General features: G+C 46.1%; 1 protein-coding gene across 1 annotated transcript in view; it reads right to left on the reverse strand.

Annotated features, from left to right (window-relative positions):
- Window positions 1-7,835: 7,835 nt before the first annotated feature.
- The window catches only part of agmo (alkylglycerol monooxygenase), a 552,459-nt gene continuing 542,293 nt past the window's right edge, over window positions 7,836-18,001 (reverse strand). Inside the window, exon 13 of the mRNA XM_072509152.1 lies at window positions 7,836-10,169. Coding sequence (XP_072365253.1) covers window positions 10,113-10,169 — 57 coding nt within the window. The 3' untranslated portion in view covers window positions 7,836-10,112. The remainder of the gene's footprint in view (window positions 10,170-18,001) is intronic.

An 18,001-nucleotide genomic window follows, 5' to 3' on the forward strand; every position in this document is an offset into this window, starting at 1 on the left:
GTGCAGTCACTGGCTGATGTGACACACACCCGGAAGATGGTGGCACTGTCAATAGGTGATTTTGCGCAATCCCAGATGGAGTTGGTCCACTTCCTGTGCTTCCTGGCCGCGAGCATGCAGACCCTGGTGGAGACCAGCGCGAGCCTCCAGGACTGGCATCGCCAGGTGGTGGGGCAGCCTCAGGTTATATCTCCATTCGCACCCCTGTCCCACCATGGAGTTGCCCGGGGGTCATGGGGCACCCCGAGGGAGGAGGCGGTGATGCGGCCATGCTGGTGACTCCTGCAGGGGAGGTGCCTGAACACCGCAGCACCTTGGACACCAGCCCCCGTCCCTGGCACATTTGATGGGCAGCAGGCAGAGCAGCGCTGCACCATACAATCTGGGACGCACAAGCAGCAGCCAGGCCCAACCAGGCCTGGTCGCCCCAGAAGACGGCCACCAACGGGGACCCAGTTCGCAGGGCGGGAATCACAGCAGCCCGCCTCCACTCCTGATGTACCATCTTGGGATCCAACAAGACGTAGCATTAGATCCTGTAAGTTAAGTTAACTTACCACCAGTTAAGCTTTGCCGGGCACAGTTTAGGGATAGGGCCTAGAGCACAAATCTGTACATATCTTGTTACATTAAACATCTGTTCACACTGTTACAAACTGCCCCAGTGCTCTGTCAGATGGGTGTGAGGGGTGGCCTGGTCTGGGCTGTCCACAGAGGGGTGCGGGGAGGGGGATGGGGTTGGAATGGGCAGACATGGTGGGTGGCCTGGGCTCCCCAATCTCCCCCTAACCAGTCCCTCCACCGTCACCCCAGGGATTCAATGGCACCATGTGATGGAATGGCCAGCTCGCATGCAGGGATCACCCAGTTGAATGGTGGAATGAGCTACCGTGGGCAGGAGTCAGACATTGCCAAACAATGTGGAGCACCAGAGCTCATCGCAGAGCGAGTTGTCATCATCCTCCATCCCATGGACCAGAACCAGTGTTATTGGCAACCCAGGGTTCATACCCTGTTGCCCGGCAGATATGTATCACAGAGGGGGTTGCAGGCGGAGGGTGGCCAGGGGTAGTGAGGGGGTGTGGGGGTGGTACAATAATCTTTATTATTGTCATAAGTAGGCTTACAGTAACACTGCAATGAAGTTACTGTGAAAATCCCCTACACCACCCTCACCACACTCCGCCACACTCCACCACCTGTTCGGGTAGACAGAGGGAGACTTCAGAATGTCCAATTCACCTAACAAGCACGTCTTTGGGGACTTGTGTGAGGAAACCAGAGCATCCGGACGAAAACCACGCAGACACTGGCAGAAGGTGCAGACAGTGACCCAAGCAGAAATCAAACCTGGGACCCTGGCGCTGTGAAGCAACAGTGCTACCATGCCATGCCGTACGGTGTCTGTGCCCCTGGCTAGTCCCCCCCCCCAAGTCGGTGAACCTGGAGACGATTAAAGGTTCCCGACCATGTTGGCCCTGGCGCAAACGTCATGCGACCTCCTATGCCTGCCTGGGCCCCATGCACTGCCCACCGCCACCTTCCCCGCATCCTTATTGTTGGACGAGGCCTGGTGTTCCTCCTCCTCCAGCACATTGCCCCTCTGCTGCGCCATGTTGTGGAGGATGTAGCAGGCCGCCACAATGAGGGCGACTCTTATGTAAATTCCTATTCAAGCTCTCCTGGCTCTCTGCCTATTATCATTTCAAACTATTTACGTTCTCACTTCCTTTAATGATGGTTGTCCTTTGCAGACTACTGTCTTTGGACTGTGGGAAGAAACCAGAGCACTCGGAAACCCAAGCAGACACAGGGAGACCATGCAAACTCCACAGTCACCCAAGGCCGGAATTGAACCCGGGTCCTTGACACTGTGAAGCCGCAGTGCTTACCACTGTGTAACCGTTGCTGCTCACCATACTTGTCTGAATCATTCCCCAGAACCAAAGCCAGAGATGCCTCCTTCCTCATTTGGTGACAATTGTGAAGAAAATTCTCCTGGGCACACTTCAGAAGCTCTTCTCCCTCTCTGCCTTTTACATTATTGTTATCTCAGTCTATATTAGGACAACTAAAGTTCCCCCCCCAACTTTTAAAACTATTATTCTGGCTCTGCTGAGTAATTTCCCTGTAAATTATCTCCTCTCTGTTTTGCACGCTAATAGATGGCCAGTAGTGTAATAATATGTCTTATTGTTTTATTTTGAAATAATGTACTTGAAGCACGGTTGAGCCCTAAATTTTATAAAATGGTGCAATTTGCATAGAAATAGGATTTTACACCAGTTGAAAAGTATAAAGCAAATTCCACGACAACGGTGACTATTTGTCATTTAGAAAAATTGTCTACATTAAGGCTCAATGTATAAGAGGACAGGATTATTCAAACAACAGCATCTGGAGGCCCTCACATTAATAATGATGCAGGCAACAAATTTGCAGGAGAAACGTAGAAATATTGGAATGCAGAACTCTTGAGGAATTTAATAGAAGAATCTTATTTTTTATACTGCATTTCCTGGCCTGCAGGTTTGGAGAAGGCTACAGGCTGGGATGGTTATGTGTCCTGGGGAACAGCATATTTAACAGCTGGTATGAGGTGTTAAATTGGTGACTGTGAGGTAGGGAGTTCACAGGTCAGATGGGGGTTGCCAATCACAGAAAATGATTTGTTAGATGGGCACGGGACAGTAGTCCTGCTGGTATCAGCTGGTCCCACATCCTCTTAGCTGATTGGTTTTCTGAGCCCTAGGAACAATACAAGAGGAGTCAAATTCAAATTATTACCAAAGTACGGGGATGGGGGCTCATTTAAATACTATAACAATGGGCCTGTTTCTCTCGAGCAGATTGCATAGAGGGCCTGAAACCTTTTGTGGGTAAAATGGAAACAGGTGGGTTCATGGCCAATTACCTGAATTGGTCAATTTAACCTGCTTCCTCTGAGACCTCATGTAGAATTTTCATGCAAGATATGGGAAGGTTTTGACTGGATGCTTCCCAACCCAGAAGACCCATTGCCTTTAAATGACTCCCTGTTCACCATATTTTCATTCTAAGGAGACAGGGCTATTATAGAGTTGGGCCTGCTGCCTGGAGAGGCAGTTTCAAGGTGGTGAGTGTCCCAAAGGCTGCTAGGATCTATAGTCCTCAGATCTCACACGCCTTGATGCCCCAGCCATCCCCCATGCCCCCATTCCACGACCTCATATCCCTCCATGCCCTTCATATTTCCCCATGCTCCTCAATGCATCAATGCCACTGCCATTCCAGAAAGCCCCCAAGCCCTCTCCATGACCCTCATGTATCTTCCACAGCACTAACCCAGTATTCACCAAGGACACATTGCACCACGGTTGGTTCTGTTGCAGGGGGCAGGAATAGAAAGTGTGGGAATGCTGTAGTTATAGGGGAATATTGTAAGGGGAATAAGCTGGTGTTTCTGTGACCGCAAATGAGACTCCAGGATGGTATGTTGCCTACCTGGTGCTAGGGTCAAGGGTGTCTCGGAGAGGTTACAAGACATTCTGGAAGGGGTGGGTGAACAGCCAGTGGTCGTGGTGCACATCGGTATCAACGACATAGGTAAAAATGGGATGAGGTCCTAAAAGCAGAATATAAGGAGTTAGGCAGAAAGTTGAGAAGTCGGACCTCTAAGCTAGTGATCTCAGGATCACTACCAGTGCCACATGCTAATCAGAGTAGAAATAGCAGGATATATCGGAAAAATACGTGGCTGAAGAGATGGTATGGGGGAAGGGTTACAGATTCCCGGGGCATTGGGACCGGCTCTGGGGGAGGTGAGACCAGTACAAACTGGACAGTTTACACCTGGGCAGGACCGGGGCTGATGTCCTAGGGGGAGTATTTGCTGCCGTGGTTGGGGAGGGTTTAAACTAATATGGCAGGGGGATGGGAACCTATGCAAGGAGTCAGAGGAGGAGGAATTAAGAACAAAAACAAAAGACAGAAAAGGGAATAAGAAAAATGATAGGCGGATAAACCAAGACCCAGATTCAAACAGGGCCACAGTGAAAAATATTGGGAGCAGGCCTCGTAATATTAAAAAGATAAGCTTAAAGGCTTTGTGCCTTAACACATTCGCAATAAAGTGAATGAACTAATTGCGCAAATCGACGTGAACTGTATGATATAGTCGGGAGTACAGATGCATGGCTGCAGGGTGCCAGGGATGGGACCTGAATGTCCAGGGGTATTCCGTATTTAGGAAACACAGACTAAAAGGAAAAGGTGGTGGGGTTGCATTGCTGGTCAAGGAGGAAATTAACACAATAGTGAAGGAGGATATTAGCTACGACAATGTGGAATCTGTATGGATAGAGCTGAGAAACACCAAGGGGCAAAAAACGTTAGATAGACTCCCAAACTGCAGTGATATTGTTGGGAATGGCATTAAACAGGAAACTAGAGATGCAAGTGATAAAGGAACAACTGTAATTATGGGTGATTTTAATCTGCATATAGATTGGGAAAATAAAATTAGCCACAAATCCGTAGAGAAGGAATCCCTGGAGTGTATGCGGGATGGTTTTCTGGATCAATATGTTGAGGGGCCAACTAGAGAACAGGCCATCTTGGACTGGGTTTTGTGTAATAAGAACAGAATCATTGTCATGCTAGTTGTGCAAGACCCCTTGGGGATGAGCGACCATAAGATGATAGAATTTTTCATTCAGATGCAGAGTGAAGTAGCTGATTCTGACACTGGGGTCCTGAACCTTAACAAAGGAAACTACGATGAAATATGGCGTGTGTTGGCTATGCTGGATTGGGGAATATTACTCGCTATGATGGATTGGGGAATATTACTTAAAGAAGTGACAGTGGATAAGCAAAAGCAAACATTCAAAGAGTGCATGCAGGAACTGCAACAATTGTTTATTCCTGTCTGGCACAAAACTAAAATGGGAAAGGTGGCCACTCCATGGCTTACAAGGGAAATTAGAGATAGTATTCGATCGAAGGAAGTAGCATACAAATTGGTCAAGAAAAACAACAGTTCTGAGGATTGTGAGCTAGAATTTAGCAAAGAAGAACCAAGGGATTGATTAAGAAGGGGAAAATAGAGTACAACAGAAAGCTTACAGGGAACATAAAACCTGACTGTAAAAGTTTCTATAGGTATGTGAAGAGAAAAAGATTGGTGAAGAAAAATGCAGGTCCTTTACAGTCAGAAACAGGGGAATGTGTTATTGGGGACAAAGAATTGGCTGAGCAACTGAATACATAATTTGGTTCTGTCTTCATAAATGAGGACACAAATAAGATACCAGAAATGTTGGGGAATGCAGGGTTTAATGAGAGGGAGAACTAAAGGTGATCAACATCAGTAGAGAAATGGTGTTGGGGAAATTGATGGCATTGAAGGCTGATAAATCCCCAGGGCCTGATAATTTACATCCCAGGGTACTGAAGGAAGTGGCTCTAAAAATAGTGGATGCATTGGCAATCATCTTCCAGGATTCTATAGACTGCGGAACAGTTTGTGCAGATTGGTAGGGTGGCTAATGTAACTGCACTATTTAAAAATGGAGATAGAGAGAAAGCAGTGAATTATAGCCTGACGTCAGTAGTGGAGAAAATTCTAGAGTCCATTACCAAATATTTTATAGCAGAGCACTTAGAAAACAGTGGCAGGATTGGACAGAGTCAGCATGGATTTATGAAGGGGAGATCCTGGGCGGGATTCTCCGACCCCCTGCCGGGTAGGGGAGAATCCCGGCCCATGTTTGACAAATCTACTGGAATTCTTTGAGAATGTAACTAGTAGAATTGATGAAGGGAAGCCAGTGGATGTCGTGTATTTGGACTTTCAGAAGGCTTTTGACAAGTCCCCGCATAAAAGACTAGTGTGTAAAATTAAAGTACATGGGATTGGGGGTAGTGTATTGAGATGGATATAAAACTGGTTGGCAGACAGGAAACAAAGAGTAGCAATTAACGGGTTTTTCAAATTGGTGGGTAATAACTAGTGGGGTACTGCAAGGATCTGTGCCGCAAGGATTAGGGCGGCATGGTAGCATAGCGGTCAGCACAGTTTCTTCACAGCTCCAGGGTCCCAGGTTCAATTCCCTGCTGGGTCACTATCTGTGTGGATTCTCCCCGTGTCTGCGTGGGTTTCCTCCGGGTGCTCGTTTCCCCCCACAGTATAAAGATGTGTGGGTTAGATGGATTGTCCATGCTAAATTGCCCTTAGTGTCCAAAAAATGTTAAGTGGGGGTTACTGGGTTACAGGGATAGGGTAGGTATGTGGGCTTCAGTAGGGTGCTCTTTGTAAGGGCCAGTGCAGTCTCGATGGGCCAAATGGCCTCCTTCTGCACTGTAAATTCTATGAAAGAGTAGGAATTAACAGATCATTTTCAAATTGGTGGGTAATGACGAGTGGGGTACCACAAGGATCTGTGCTAGGACCCCAGCTATTCACAATATATATTAATGATTTAGATGAGGGAACAAAATGTCATATCTCCAAATTTGCAGATGACACCAAGTTGGGTGGGAGGGTGAGCTGTGAGGAGGATGCAAAGATCCTTTAGTGTGATTTGAACAGGTTGAGTGAATGGGCAAATGAATAGCAGATGCAGTATTATTTGGATAAATGTGAGGTCAACCACTAAGGTAGCAATGATATGAAGGCAGACTGTTATCTGAATGGCCATAAATTAGGAGAGGGGAATGTGCATCGAGACCTGAGTGACCTCGTACATTAGTCACTGAAGGTAAGCATGCAGCTGCAGCAGTTGGTAAAGAAGGCAAAAGGCATGCTAGCCTTCATTGCGAGAGGATTTGACAACAGGAACAGGGATGTCTTGCTGCAATTATACAGGGCCTTGGTGAGGCCACACCTGGAATATTGTATGCAGTTTTGGTCTCCTTATCTAAGGAAGGATGTTCTAGCTATAGAGGGAGTGCAGCAAAGGTTTACCAGACTGATTCCTGGGATGGTAGGACTTACGTACAAGGAGAGATTGAATTGGTTTGGATTGTATTCGCTGGAGTTCAGAAGAATGAGGGTGGAATCTCATAGAAACCTACAAAATTCTAACAGGGCTGGACAGGGTAGATGCAGGGAAGATGTTCCCAATGGTGGGTGTGTCCAGAATCAGGGGTCACAGTTTAAAGATCTGGGGTAGACCATTTAGGACAGAGATGAGGAGAAATTTCTTCACCCAGAGGTTGGTGAGCCTGTGGAATTTGTTACCATAAGAAGGAGTTGAGTCCAAAACATTGTATGGTTTCAAGAAGCAGTTAGATACAGCACTTAGGGCGAAGCTGATCAAATAATATATGGGGAAAGGGGAATCAGGCTATTGAGTTGGATGTTGAGCCATGATCATAATGAATGGCGGAGCGGGCTTGAAGGGCCGAATGGCCTCCTCATGCTCCTATTTTTTCTATGTTTCTATGTCAGGCCTCATGAGCCATGAGCAAATGAAAAGGAAAACACATGTTTCTAGCAGTCGAATAGAGGTCTCACTCAAACACACTTGATGAGAAAAAAAATTTTTGCTCACAAAACCTTCAAAAAAAGTAAACCCCCTGAGGTGATCAATTTGTTGAAAAAACAGACATCTATTTCACTAACCACATAAACGACAACTAAATCTTTACTAATCTTTTAAAATCATCATCAGAATGTCCCTTAGAGGTAAGGGACCGTCTTCTACTTGAGGGTGTAGAGATGATTAATAAATATTTTGCCTCAGGTTTTACAGAGGAAGGTGAAATCAAGAGTTAAATATGTAATTATGATTGCCTTCCAATGCTCGATCTCCACTTTGATCTGGAAATATACCAATTACTCATTTCACCAGTAGTTTGACTGATTGATTTATTTTTAGAAAAGGACCACAGAATCTTGTGAAACAGTACACAAGAATGACACACAAAGTAGATTTCCAAGACTGAGGTACAAATTAAATCATATTGCTGCAGAGATTCATGAAGAGTTGGTTTGCAATGAATTATGTTTTAACAGTTAAGGATTTTTTGTGAAGGTTGTGATATTCCAATCAAACTTTAGGTGTGGTGATCCTCAGGATAAATCACGACCCTTCAAAGGGGAAAGCAGCCTCTGGCCTTTTGGGACTATGGCGTCTTTACTTACTTTATTCTCCTGCTGTTTTCAGTCATTGACTGGGATTCCCCATTCCCTGCCATTAAGTTCGGGAAGCCCAATCGGGCAGAGAATCCCACATCGGGTCGAAGATGGGATCGGTGTGGGCATCAAACCTGTCCCCAATCTTGGGCCTGTCCCACTGGCCATAGTGGGCCTACCACCCTTGCAGCAACATGCAAACAGCTGATTTGCATTCATTAGAATGCAATAAATAGGCTGGAAGCCGAAATCTGTCGTCCCCCCCTCCCGTTATGTCCCGACCGCATCGCAGGAACTCCACCCGGTGGGCTTTGGTGTAAATATTGCCAACTGCAGTCATGGCGCGATGGACCCTGATGGTCAAGGTAGTCAGCACATTGCTCATGTGCCCCTCTTCCGCTGCCAGCCTGCAGAGGTCCTATGGGGTTGGATGGCCTTGGGCTGTGGGTAAGGGGTTGACCCCGGGAGGGGGAGGGGGGGGGGTTGAGTCTCACATTTGGACTATCCTTCAGCCCTGGGCGATTTGAAGATCATTCTTGAACTGATGATCTCAGGCGATCCTCTGTTCAAGGTCGATATCCTGGTTTGACCTGTTTAAACTCTGAAGTGACCTTCTCACTCTGAACTGCTCTGCCTGACAGCTGATGAGCAGATCAGACAGCAGTGACGAATTACGCCAGAAACACTTTCCCTTTCTTCACATCTGCTTCCTAAGCCCTATGTTTTTCAAATTGCTGTTATCTGAGGTGTCAGAGTCTTTCGAGAAAGCCGACAACATTTGAAAAGGCTTGAATACCCCTGAGATCCTTTGAAATGCTGAGCAGTCGTTCAATTTCACAGTGTGGTACCTTTAATTTGCCTTTGATTGACAGCTTAATAGTTTAAACACAGCAGACAAGAGGTTTGTTCATTTATCTTTCCCTTCTTGCTTGAATGCATTTGAAGTACCCTCCATTGACCCTAACTGCAATATTTATAAACATTCTTGTTATGATTGACAGAGCTGAACACTTTAAAACAGCAAAGTGGTTTCACTTCCTCTTTTCCAACCGCAAAAATCATTGTAGAATTGGTCCATCAAGCCAGGCTAGGGAGTCACTGTTTGGGTGTCAGTGCCATGGTGGCAGTGCACCATTGGCAATGTCGCTGGCAGGGGACTGAAGGAGGGGGGAGGAAGGGGGTGGCTGAAGATGGGGGTGGGTGAAGGATGGGGGTTGAAGGAGGGGACTGATGGGGTCAGGTGGAGTCGGGTCACTCTCATGCTTGAGTGCTGTGGGGGGGGGGGCTGATCCCTTATTCCTGTGGTGTGGGGGGGGGTTGGCGGGAAAGGATAATCCGCCTTCATGAGGGGTTGGGAGTGCTCCCCTTGTCAGCAGGGAAGTCAATATTTGCGTTGTGGAGGAGGGCTCGTTCAAAATGGCGGCCTGACCCCAGTAATTGTAGGGAAACTGATGCGTTCTGCGCTCTGCATATTTCTGCCAAGTGACTCCCACCCAGACGATGACTCCTAGCCCCAGTGGGACACAGTCCTGATTCTCCACTGGCGTGTGCACTTAGAATCTGGAACCCAGAGAATCCCAGCCATTGTCTTTTGTGATGTAAAGCAAGCGTCTTAGTTAGTATGAACTCTGTGTTCAAATTTGGAAAAGTTTAGTACAGTTGGAATTAAGTATCAAGAAAATTAATACTCTGTATATATTGCAACATAAATTCATTCTATCTTCTACTGCAAAATACCACAATTTATGATTCTTATCAATTTCTGATTCTAACATGTTGAATTATTTTATTTCCTACTACAGTTATTTGCAGTCAAAAACATATTTCTTGTTTTCCATTAAAATAGTACATAGTAAAGTTTGTTCTTTTTTGATAATTAGTGTGGACTGTTGAGCCATATCATGTTTAATATTGTGCCCAAGGGCATGCTGACGCTGACCATGTTGCGGTGTTGCTGTTGTGGAGGTTGTTCATTGATGTCCACTGGTAGATGTTAGATTTTATTTATACTTCGTAAACCCCAGAATGTCAAACATAGAGAAAATCCAACCTAGAAAAAATATATATAATTTAGTGGTTTGTTCCCATTTTCATGCACCTGGAATTTAAGATCCAGTTGTCAACGAGTTTCCTTAAATAATAGTTCACATCACCCGCTGACTAATTGAAAGCATATTTACAATTTTTCAAGCTAACCTCCTATGGCATTGTTCTGGGAAGTGAACAAATAAAAATTTTGTTCTTCCCATAACTATCCCTTTTCTCAGGAAACAGATTAATTTAAATACAAATTGGACAGATTTCTTTCAGAAAAGGAGATCTGAGATACCGTTTAGGGGTAATTTTAGACATGACATGTTGTAATTGCTTTCCATTACTAGCTGTTTCCTTTCATCCCTGTCTGTTGTAGACTGGATACCTACCGTAGTTCAGTTGGAAACGGAACAAAGTAACACTCTAGCACCAGATTGTATTGTAAAAGGATTGAAAATACCAAGAAGGTAGGAGTTAGAGTCATTGCATGCCTCAGCAGAGGCTGATGTTAACACACTGAAGTGAATTTGTCTGCTGTCCATACATATTCTCCGATCGCCAATGCCGAAATCGCATTCGGCGACCAGCCGAAGAAACCAAGTTTACAACGAAATCGGGGGCGACACTGCTTTCGCGATGCTTCCTACAAAGCTGTATACTCACGGAGTACACATCGCCATGTATCGACGGCTTCAGGACATTGCCTGAGGCCCACCCCCGATGCTCCTCCCCCCGACTGGCCGAGTTGCCGACGCCGTGGGTCTCTCATGGTCTGACTCGTCGGGAACTCGGTGTGGCGGGTGCGGACTCAGTCCAGCGTCACCACAGTCAGGGGAGGGCCGATCCCCAGGCAGGTGGGGACATTATTCGGAGCTGGGGGCACTGTGGGAGTTTGATCCGGGATGCGCGGACCGGCCGAAGGGGGGAACTATTTTGTGGGCCGGGTCCGCGAGTGGCCGCGCCATGTAGCATGGCGTGATCACTGCAGGCTGCCGCCATGCGCATGCGCGGCCACGGACCCAACAATTCTCCGACGTGTATCGGCAGCTAGAGCTGGGTGCTCTACGCTGCCTGCATGCTAGACCCCAGCAAAACGGGGAATCGGTGGCCGTTTTGCACCAGTTTTTCTGGCATAAAATGTCACCGTTCCCAAGCTGGCGTGGGGACATAGCCCCAGAATCGGAGAATCTAGCCACTTGTCTCAGTACAGCCCCAGTGTAGCAATAATTGGCTGTATTTTTATGGTCTAGGGAGGGCAAGTTTTGGTACGGGCAGGGAGTTAAATAAACACATATTGATGTCGGGTTGGGATCCCACCACTGTCCTGCTCTTTACCGTGTTTCAATGGAACAGGATTAAAGACAAGTGGCTAACCCCTAGGATCTGTTAGATAAGTAACTGAGATATAAAAAGAAAATTAAGAACTTTTTAACTCCAATTTTGGATTTAAAAGCTAGCGCACCTGTTTCCTACCTGTCCTGAACTCATCAGGGTCACCAAGGTGATTGTACAATGAGGAATATGAGATTATTCATGAAGGCCCTACCTTCTCAACCTTGCCCCTTGCTTGAGGTCTGGTGATCCTCAGGTTAATTCACCCCCAGTCAGCTCACCCCCTCAAAGTGCAAAGCAGCCTATCGTCATCTAGGGCTTTGGTGATTCTATCTTTACCTTATCTTATAAGGAGAGAGCTTCTTCAGTTTAGCTGATAAGCTGGGAAGGCTTTGATCAGTGAAATTGAAGAGATCCAGTCATGGCAAAGTGACAGTCAGTTCAAAGCACATTACATCACTCAATGAGCATTTAGATTTAACCTGTGGGATGCGATGTTTGCAGAACCTTTTGGATTTAATTTTACAATTTATACGGCTGAGAGCTTTTTCCATATAACTCAAAAGCAAAAAGCAATGAGATTGATATGAGGTCTGAGGTAAGTTCAATTTTTAATTACTCTTTTGGAAATTCTTTCTTTTTGCTGAAGCACGCTGTTAAAACCTGGAATTGTTATAACCTGCTTTTGGATTTAGGCAGTAAATTCAAAGTACACACAAATGGTTTACATTAGAAAGATTTTGGTATTGCACTGTAGATTTTTTAAAAAATCTTTCAAGGGATCTGGGTGTCGCTGGCCAGGTCAGCATTCATTGCCCATTCCTGAGTGTTCTTGAGAAGATTTTGGTGAACTACCGCAGTCCATTTGGTGCAGCACGCACGGTGCTAAGGAAGGGAATATTTTGACCCAGCAACAACGAAGAAACACCAATATCATTCCAAGTCCGGATAGTGTGTAGTTTGGAGCGGAATTGCAGGTGATGGTGTTCCCAAGCATTTTCTGCCCTTGTCCTTTTACATGATAGGGGTCATGGGTTTGGAAGATGCTGTCGAAGCAGCCTTGTTGAGTTGCAGAGAATCTTGGGAGGGATTGTAGATTGAAGTTCAGAAGAAATCACAAGAGGTGGGGATTGGATTGGATCGTGGGGTGGGTAGATTGGATCGCAGAATGGGGAGACATCTGTGGGGAAGGAAGCAGGTTTGTTTGAGGGGGTTGTGGGGAGCATGCCTGCTTGATAAATAATTATCTACCTTCACTAATTCAGATGGTTACTTCGGCGAGTGCGCAAATGTGACTTCATTAAACTTGGAACTGGACATATTGGAGCCAGATTGCTGCTGTGATTTACAAGTTACATGTTGAACTATGCAACCATTCTTAGCGGTTAAAATTCTCCACAGAACCCCTGATTTTAACTCTGAGTGTCTTCTGCATGTGCATGATGGAATTTGACCCATTGCAGCAGAAAAGGGACCCAAAGTGCTTTAACTCCTAGTATTATTAATGTGTTGCTGTACCACGTCCTGCCAGGAATGGATGGAAGTTGATTGGGCTGTCCCGCGAAAAGCTCAGTTAAATTTAGCCGCCTAACAGCATTCAGCTAAGGTAGCTCTTATGATAAGAAAGGAGGGGATGGTAAATGTCCAGAGCAATGGAGATCTAAACTTTCCCTGTGGAACCTGGATATGTACTGCTGTACATAATGACCCCACAAAGAAAATGTAATACTTTTAAAGCCTCTTCTTCTTCTTGGCACATCTTGATTGCCCTTCACCTGTTTGGGGAAGCTGTTATGTCTCCCCTGCCGGGCCCGATCCTGTCGTAAAAGTGGATTCTCCGCCCCCGTGCCAAACATGATTTTGGTGCGGGGCTGCGGAGAATCCAGCCCATGTTCTCCAAATGTATCTCGCTTGGGTTATAACCCCGCTTTATTCTCCCCACCAGAATACCACAGAATTGTTTTCATGTACTTCAAGTCTTTAAAGGATTGATTTTAACTCTGCAGAAACTGGGTGTGCTGCAGCTATAAATTAGTCGGTGGATGACCCCATGGTTGTCCCACTTGCTTCCCGTGGTCTTAAATTGTAATCTGCTCTTCTGAGCAGACAAGGAAGACGCCAATCTGAAATCTCATGGTCTTGTATTAAATATGCAGTTTGAGCTCTGATGGTGTCACTGGGACCTGACTGCTATTTAAACTGGTGGCCTGATTGGGAAAATATAGAGACGTATAGAATGAAGGTGGTTCTGCACAACAAGAGGCCAAAGAAGGCAAACATTTCAAAACATTTTTCTAGCTAAATTATGGGACCAGGAGGTGTAGAATAACTCTTCAGGCCCCAGAAGGAAATCCGAGGCCTCCTTTACACTGGGCTGCTTCTCTTTCCACTCTGTTGAAGTCATCAAAGCCACTCCTATCCTCAAATTGCCTGATTCTCCTGCTACTCAGCGTTTTGCTCTCCTCTGGCTGTTACCTGCCACTTCCTGCTGGATTCTAGGCAAGAAACAGACCGGGACTGGCAGAATTACCATGGGAGTAAAATCGCCAAGCTTCACAGCTGATGCTGAGGGGGTGTGTCACTCGCTTCTGTCCTGCCTTCCTGATACTGTCTCCAGGTTAAGATCAGAGCTGAAGTGTGGTTAAGTCAGGTTACTGATTGTTGTCAAGCCCAAAATTAAGTAGATAAAAGGATAGCGTGAGATTCAACTAACAAAGCAGATAACAGCCATTTTTCTCTGCCTGTTCCATTCACCTTGTAAAAGTATCAGAACTGTGGAAGATGACTTGAAAATAGTATAACGTGTTTTAAAGGTCTTTCAATTCCATTTAAAATCTATTTTAAATATACTACCATTTAAGCACAGGAGAACACTCTACCTTCACCACCCTAATACACATTGTACTACTAGTTGAGTGCAGAGAGGACTTTGCTTGTTTGCAATCTGTTCACATAATGGTCTTGCTTTCAGCCTCGCTGAAAAGCATCCCCAGAGAGCTGCTTTGCTAGAATAAATTGGGAGCTCTGAACTCCTGAAGCGTGTCCTCTGGCTGGTCCCTAACTAATTCCTGAGAGAAGGTAAAAGGATGAAAGTTAAGGGAACCAAAAGAAAAACAGTGAGAAAGTGAAACAAAAACATACAGCAGGTCAGGGATAGCAGAGTGAAATGTTGGAGACAAAAAACCTAAAAGGTGGAAAATAGATTATGGCCACAATTGAACGAACAATTAGTGCAAGGGCAAGGTAGGAATGCTGATGCCACAAGAAAAACTAGATGGAAAAGTACAAAATAAAATCACAACAGCAAGAGCCATTTCATCACCTACACCTCCCCTGAGAAGAACGACAGACACAAAGGGCTGAGTTTTGATTGCAGAGTCACGACCCTGATGTCTGGTCCATTTAATTCGTGGCCCGATTTAATGTCGTCGCTGGAGGTCTTCTGGTATTTTGAAGCAGATGCCCAATTCTGGCAATTTCACAGTCCAACAAGGAATATTTGGCGGGTTGAAGATTGGGATGCAGAGGCCAGGGCCTCTGAGGGAGCCCGGCAGCCACGATTGTAGACCGTGGCATCTGGCTGAAGGTAGAGGTCAGAATGCAGTGCAGCAGCAGCATGGCATGTACCCATCTAAGAGCGACCCCATTATTTGCCGATGCCTCCTTGGATGTGTGTTTAGAGCTGATGGCATCCCGAAGGAGCGTTTGTTTCCAGAGAGACGCGGAGGCCAACCAGACAGAAAAAGCAGACATGGTTGGAGGTGCTTCACAAGGTGAACAGCCACAGTGCAGACAGCAGGATGCAGTGCAGGGAACACTTCAACAACAACTGAGGGCGATGCAATGGCCAGATGATAGGCCTTCAGGTTTGGAGTCAGAACTGTGTTCTTATCTTGTGTACTGGTCTTTGATGTGGCACTTTACCAAATGTCTTTTGGAAATCCAAGTGTGATGGGCATCCAGCTGAGAGAGGGTGAAAACAAGTTACTATCTGTGAAAGGGATGGGATACGGTCTTATTTGTGTAGCCCACGCCACTGTATGGGTGGCATGGTAACACAGTGGTTAGCACTGTTCCTTCACAGCGCCAGGGTCACAGTTATGATTCCCGGTTTGGGTCACTGTCTGTGCAGAGTCTCCATGTTCTTCCTGTGTCTGCGTGGGTTTCCTCCGGGTGCTCTGGTTTCCTCCCACATGCCCGAAAGATGTGCTTGTTCGGTGAATTGGACATTCTGAATTCTCCCTCTGTGTACCCAAACAGGCGCCGGAATGTGGCGACTAGGGGCTTTTCACAGTAACTTCATTGCAGTGTTAATGTAAGACTACTTGTGACAATTAAGATTATATAATAGGCTGCAGCAGCTCTGCATAAGCAACTACTGACAGAGAAGAGATATCCGAACCAAAGTCTTATCAGTTGTGGAGGAGCTGTCTCAGCAGCTCACTGTGTTATTGACAGCTACTCCAATGGAGGAAGATATGTCCGAGACAGTACTGTCATCGCCAAGTGAACCCTTCACCAGTACAGACACACTCACCTCGTGGAGCCTCACATGAGTTTAGAATGGGTGGCATAAGAGGATCAACATCACGCGCAAACGGGGGAGGAGGGGGGGGGGGGGGGGGGGGGGGGGGGAGGATGTTGAGGTCGCTGTGGGGAGCCAGCCTTGGAGGATGGATGTAAACCTGGGCGGAGTCACAGAACCTCAGGATTCACATACAAGGCAGGTCTTCCTGGAGTAGCAATGATAGATATGTCCACAAATGTCTGAGGCAATGCAAAGGCTTGCGCAGAGAAAGGAGGAGTCCAATAATGAGCTTTATTCTGCAACGTCTCAGGGATATGACAGCACATGAGCTCCTCCACTGAAAGAGTAATCCAAGCCACCCGAAGAGCCATATGTGACATCATGGTGAGTGGATGCAAGAACATCACGTTCACATGAACTGAATGCACATTGTCATATTCTGTACCACGGACTGGTCAGTTGTACTGATGGTGTAAAGGTGTATGGATTAGCAACTGATGCCCTGCCAGCTACTGGTTACTTCTGTCGTGCAAGCTCATCATGAAAGGGCTCAAGCAGGTAAGGATGGTGCCAAGCATGACACCCCTCAGGAGGCATCTTCATTGTTGGCCAATCCTGTGCTCCCTCTGACCGAATAACCATCGATAACGCAAAGATGCTGTTCTAAACCTACATAAGGCCCAGGGATCTGTGTTATGGGCCAGGGTTTAGAGAACCCCAAAGTGTATCATGGAGTTCACCTGACCCACAACTTTAAACAGATTGTGGTATGGGGAGCACACGGCCCACTCTACAGGTGTGGTGCAGCAGACATCTAACAGTATTTTTTAAAGCAAAACAATGTTCATTCTATGAAATCAAGTTACCCTTTTTAAAAACATACAGTGAACATCTTAGCAACCATCAATTCAAATACAACCCCCAAATAATACAACACTAAGTAATCCTTAAACTTTCCTTTTAACATCCATAAGACATAAAAAACCTTTTAACAGAAGCACATCAGGTTTAAATTCACTACTGAGAACAGTTATCACTCTGAATTCACCAAATGATCTAGAGATAGTCTTTACATGGCAGAGAGAACAACATTACACCTTCTGTGGCTGCCTGCAGCTCAAACACTGAAACAAAACCAAAAAAACACAGACACACCCAAGCTTTTTCTCAAAGTGAAACTAAAAGCTGACAGACAGCCTAGCTCCACCCACACTCTGACATCACTGCAGTAATAAACACCCATTTCTTAAAGGTACACCCACTACAGTTATTCTATAAAAAACACCCATTTCTTAAAGGTACTCTCACATGACATCTGCAACATCAGAGTACCTGCGGCCTTACCTGAATACAATCTACCCAGATGAGGGGGTGGAGCTAACCCACGCTATTCAAAGCACTGCTGGGATCTAAATACCCCAGCCCAGGTTAGGGCGGGTGTGGGAGACTCTTCAGAGAGCAGAATGAGTGTGTAGTAATCCGAATAAAACCAAACGTTTCTTACAGACATCGCTTCCGAGTGGTTGTTTGTCTGAGACCTTACACTGGCGACGAGAGTCAATTCGATTTGCAAGCGGTGCCATATCCTCCGGACCGGGCCCACCTTGTTTAGACCTCACCACAGGTGCCTCCCCACAGGTGGCAGATATGCCGCTATGAGGTAAGCTTGAGGCGTTCGATGCCGAGACTGGGAATTAGACCCAGTGCACAGAACAAATGAAATATTTTTTTCAGTCTGAACAGCATAGTCGGGGACGACAGATGGACGGTGACCCTCGCAGTTTGCAGTGTGGAGACTTCCATCATTATCAACAGTGAAACACTCTGAGTTCTGCTTATGCAACGGCCACTGTGTGCCAAAGCAGGGACTCCTCTCTGTGTATAAAACAGTGTGGGAAGTGGTTCCTGGATCCATGAATGACTCCCCTCTGTTCAGTCACCCCTTTTTTTCGGACTCGCTGCTCATTAATGTGTTCTCCATGCATCAC

Source organism: Scyliorhinus torazame, chromosome 6, assembly GCF_047496885.1.
Source record: "Scyliorhinus torazame isolate Kashiwa2021f chromosome 6, sScyTor2.1, whole genome shotgun sequence".
Classification (NCBI taxonomy): Eukaryota; Metazoa; Chordata; class Chondrichthyes; order Carcharhiniformes; family Scyliorhinidae; genus Scyliorhinus; species Scyliorhinus torazame.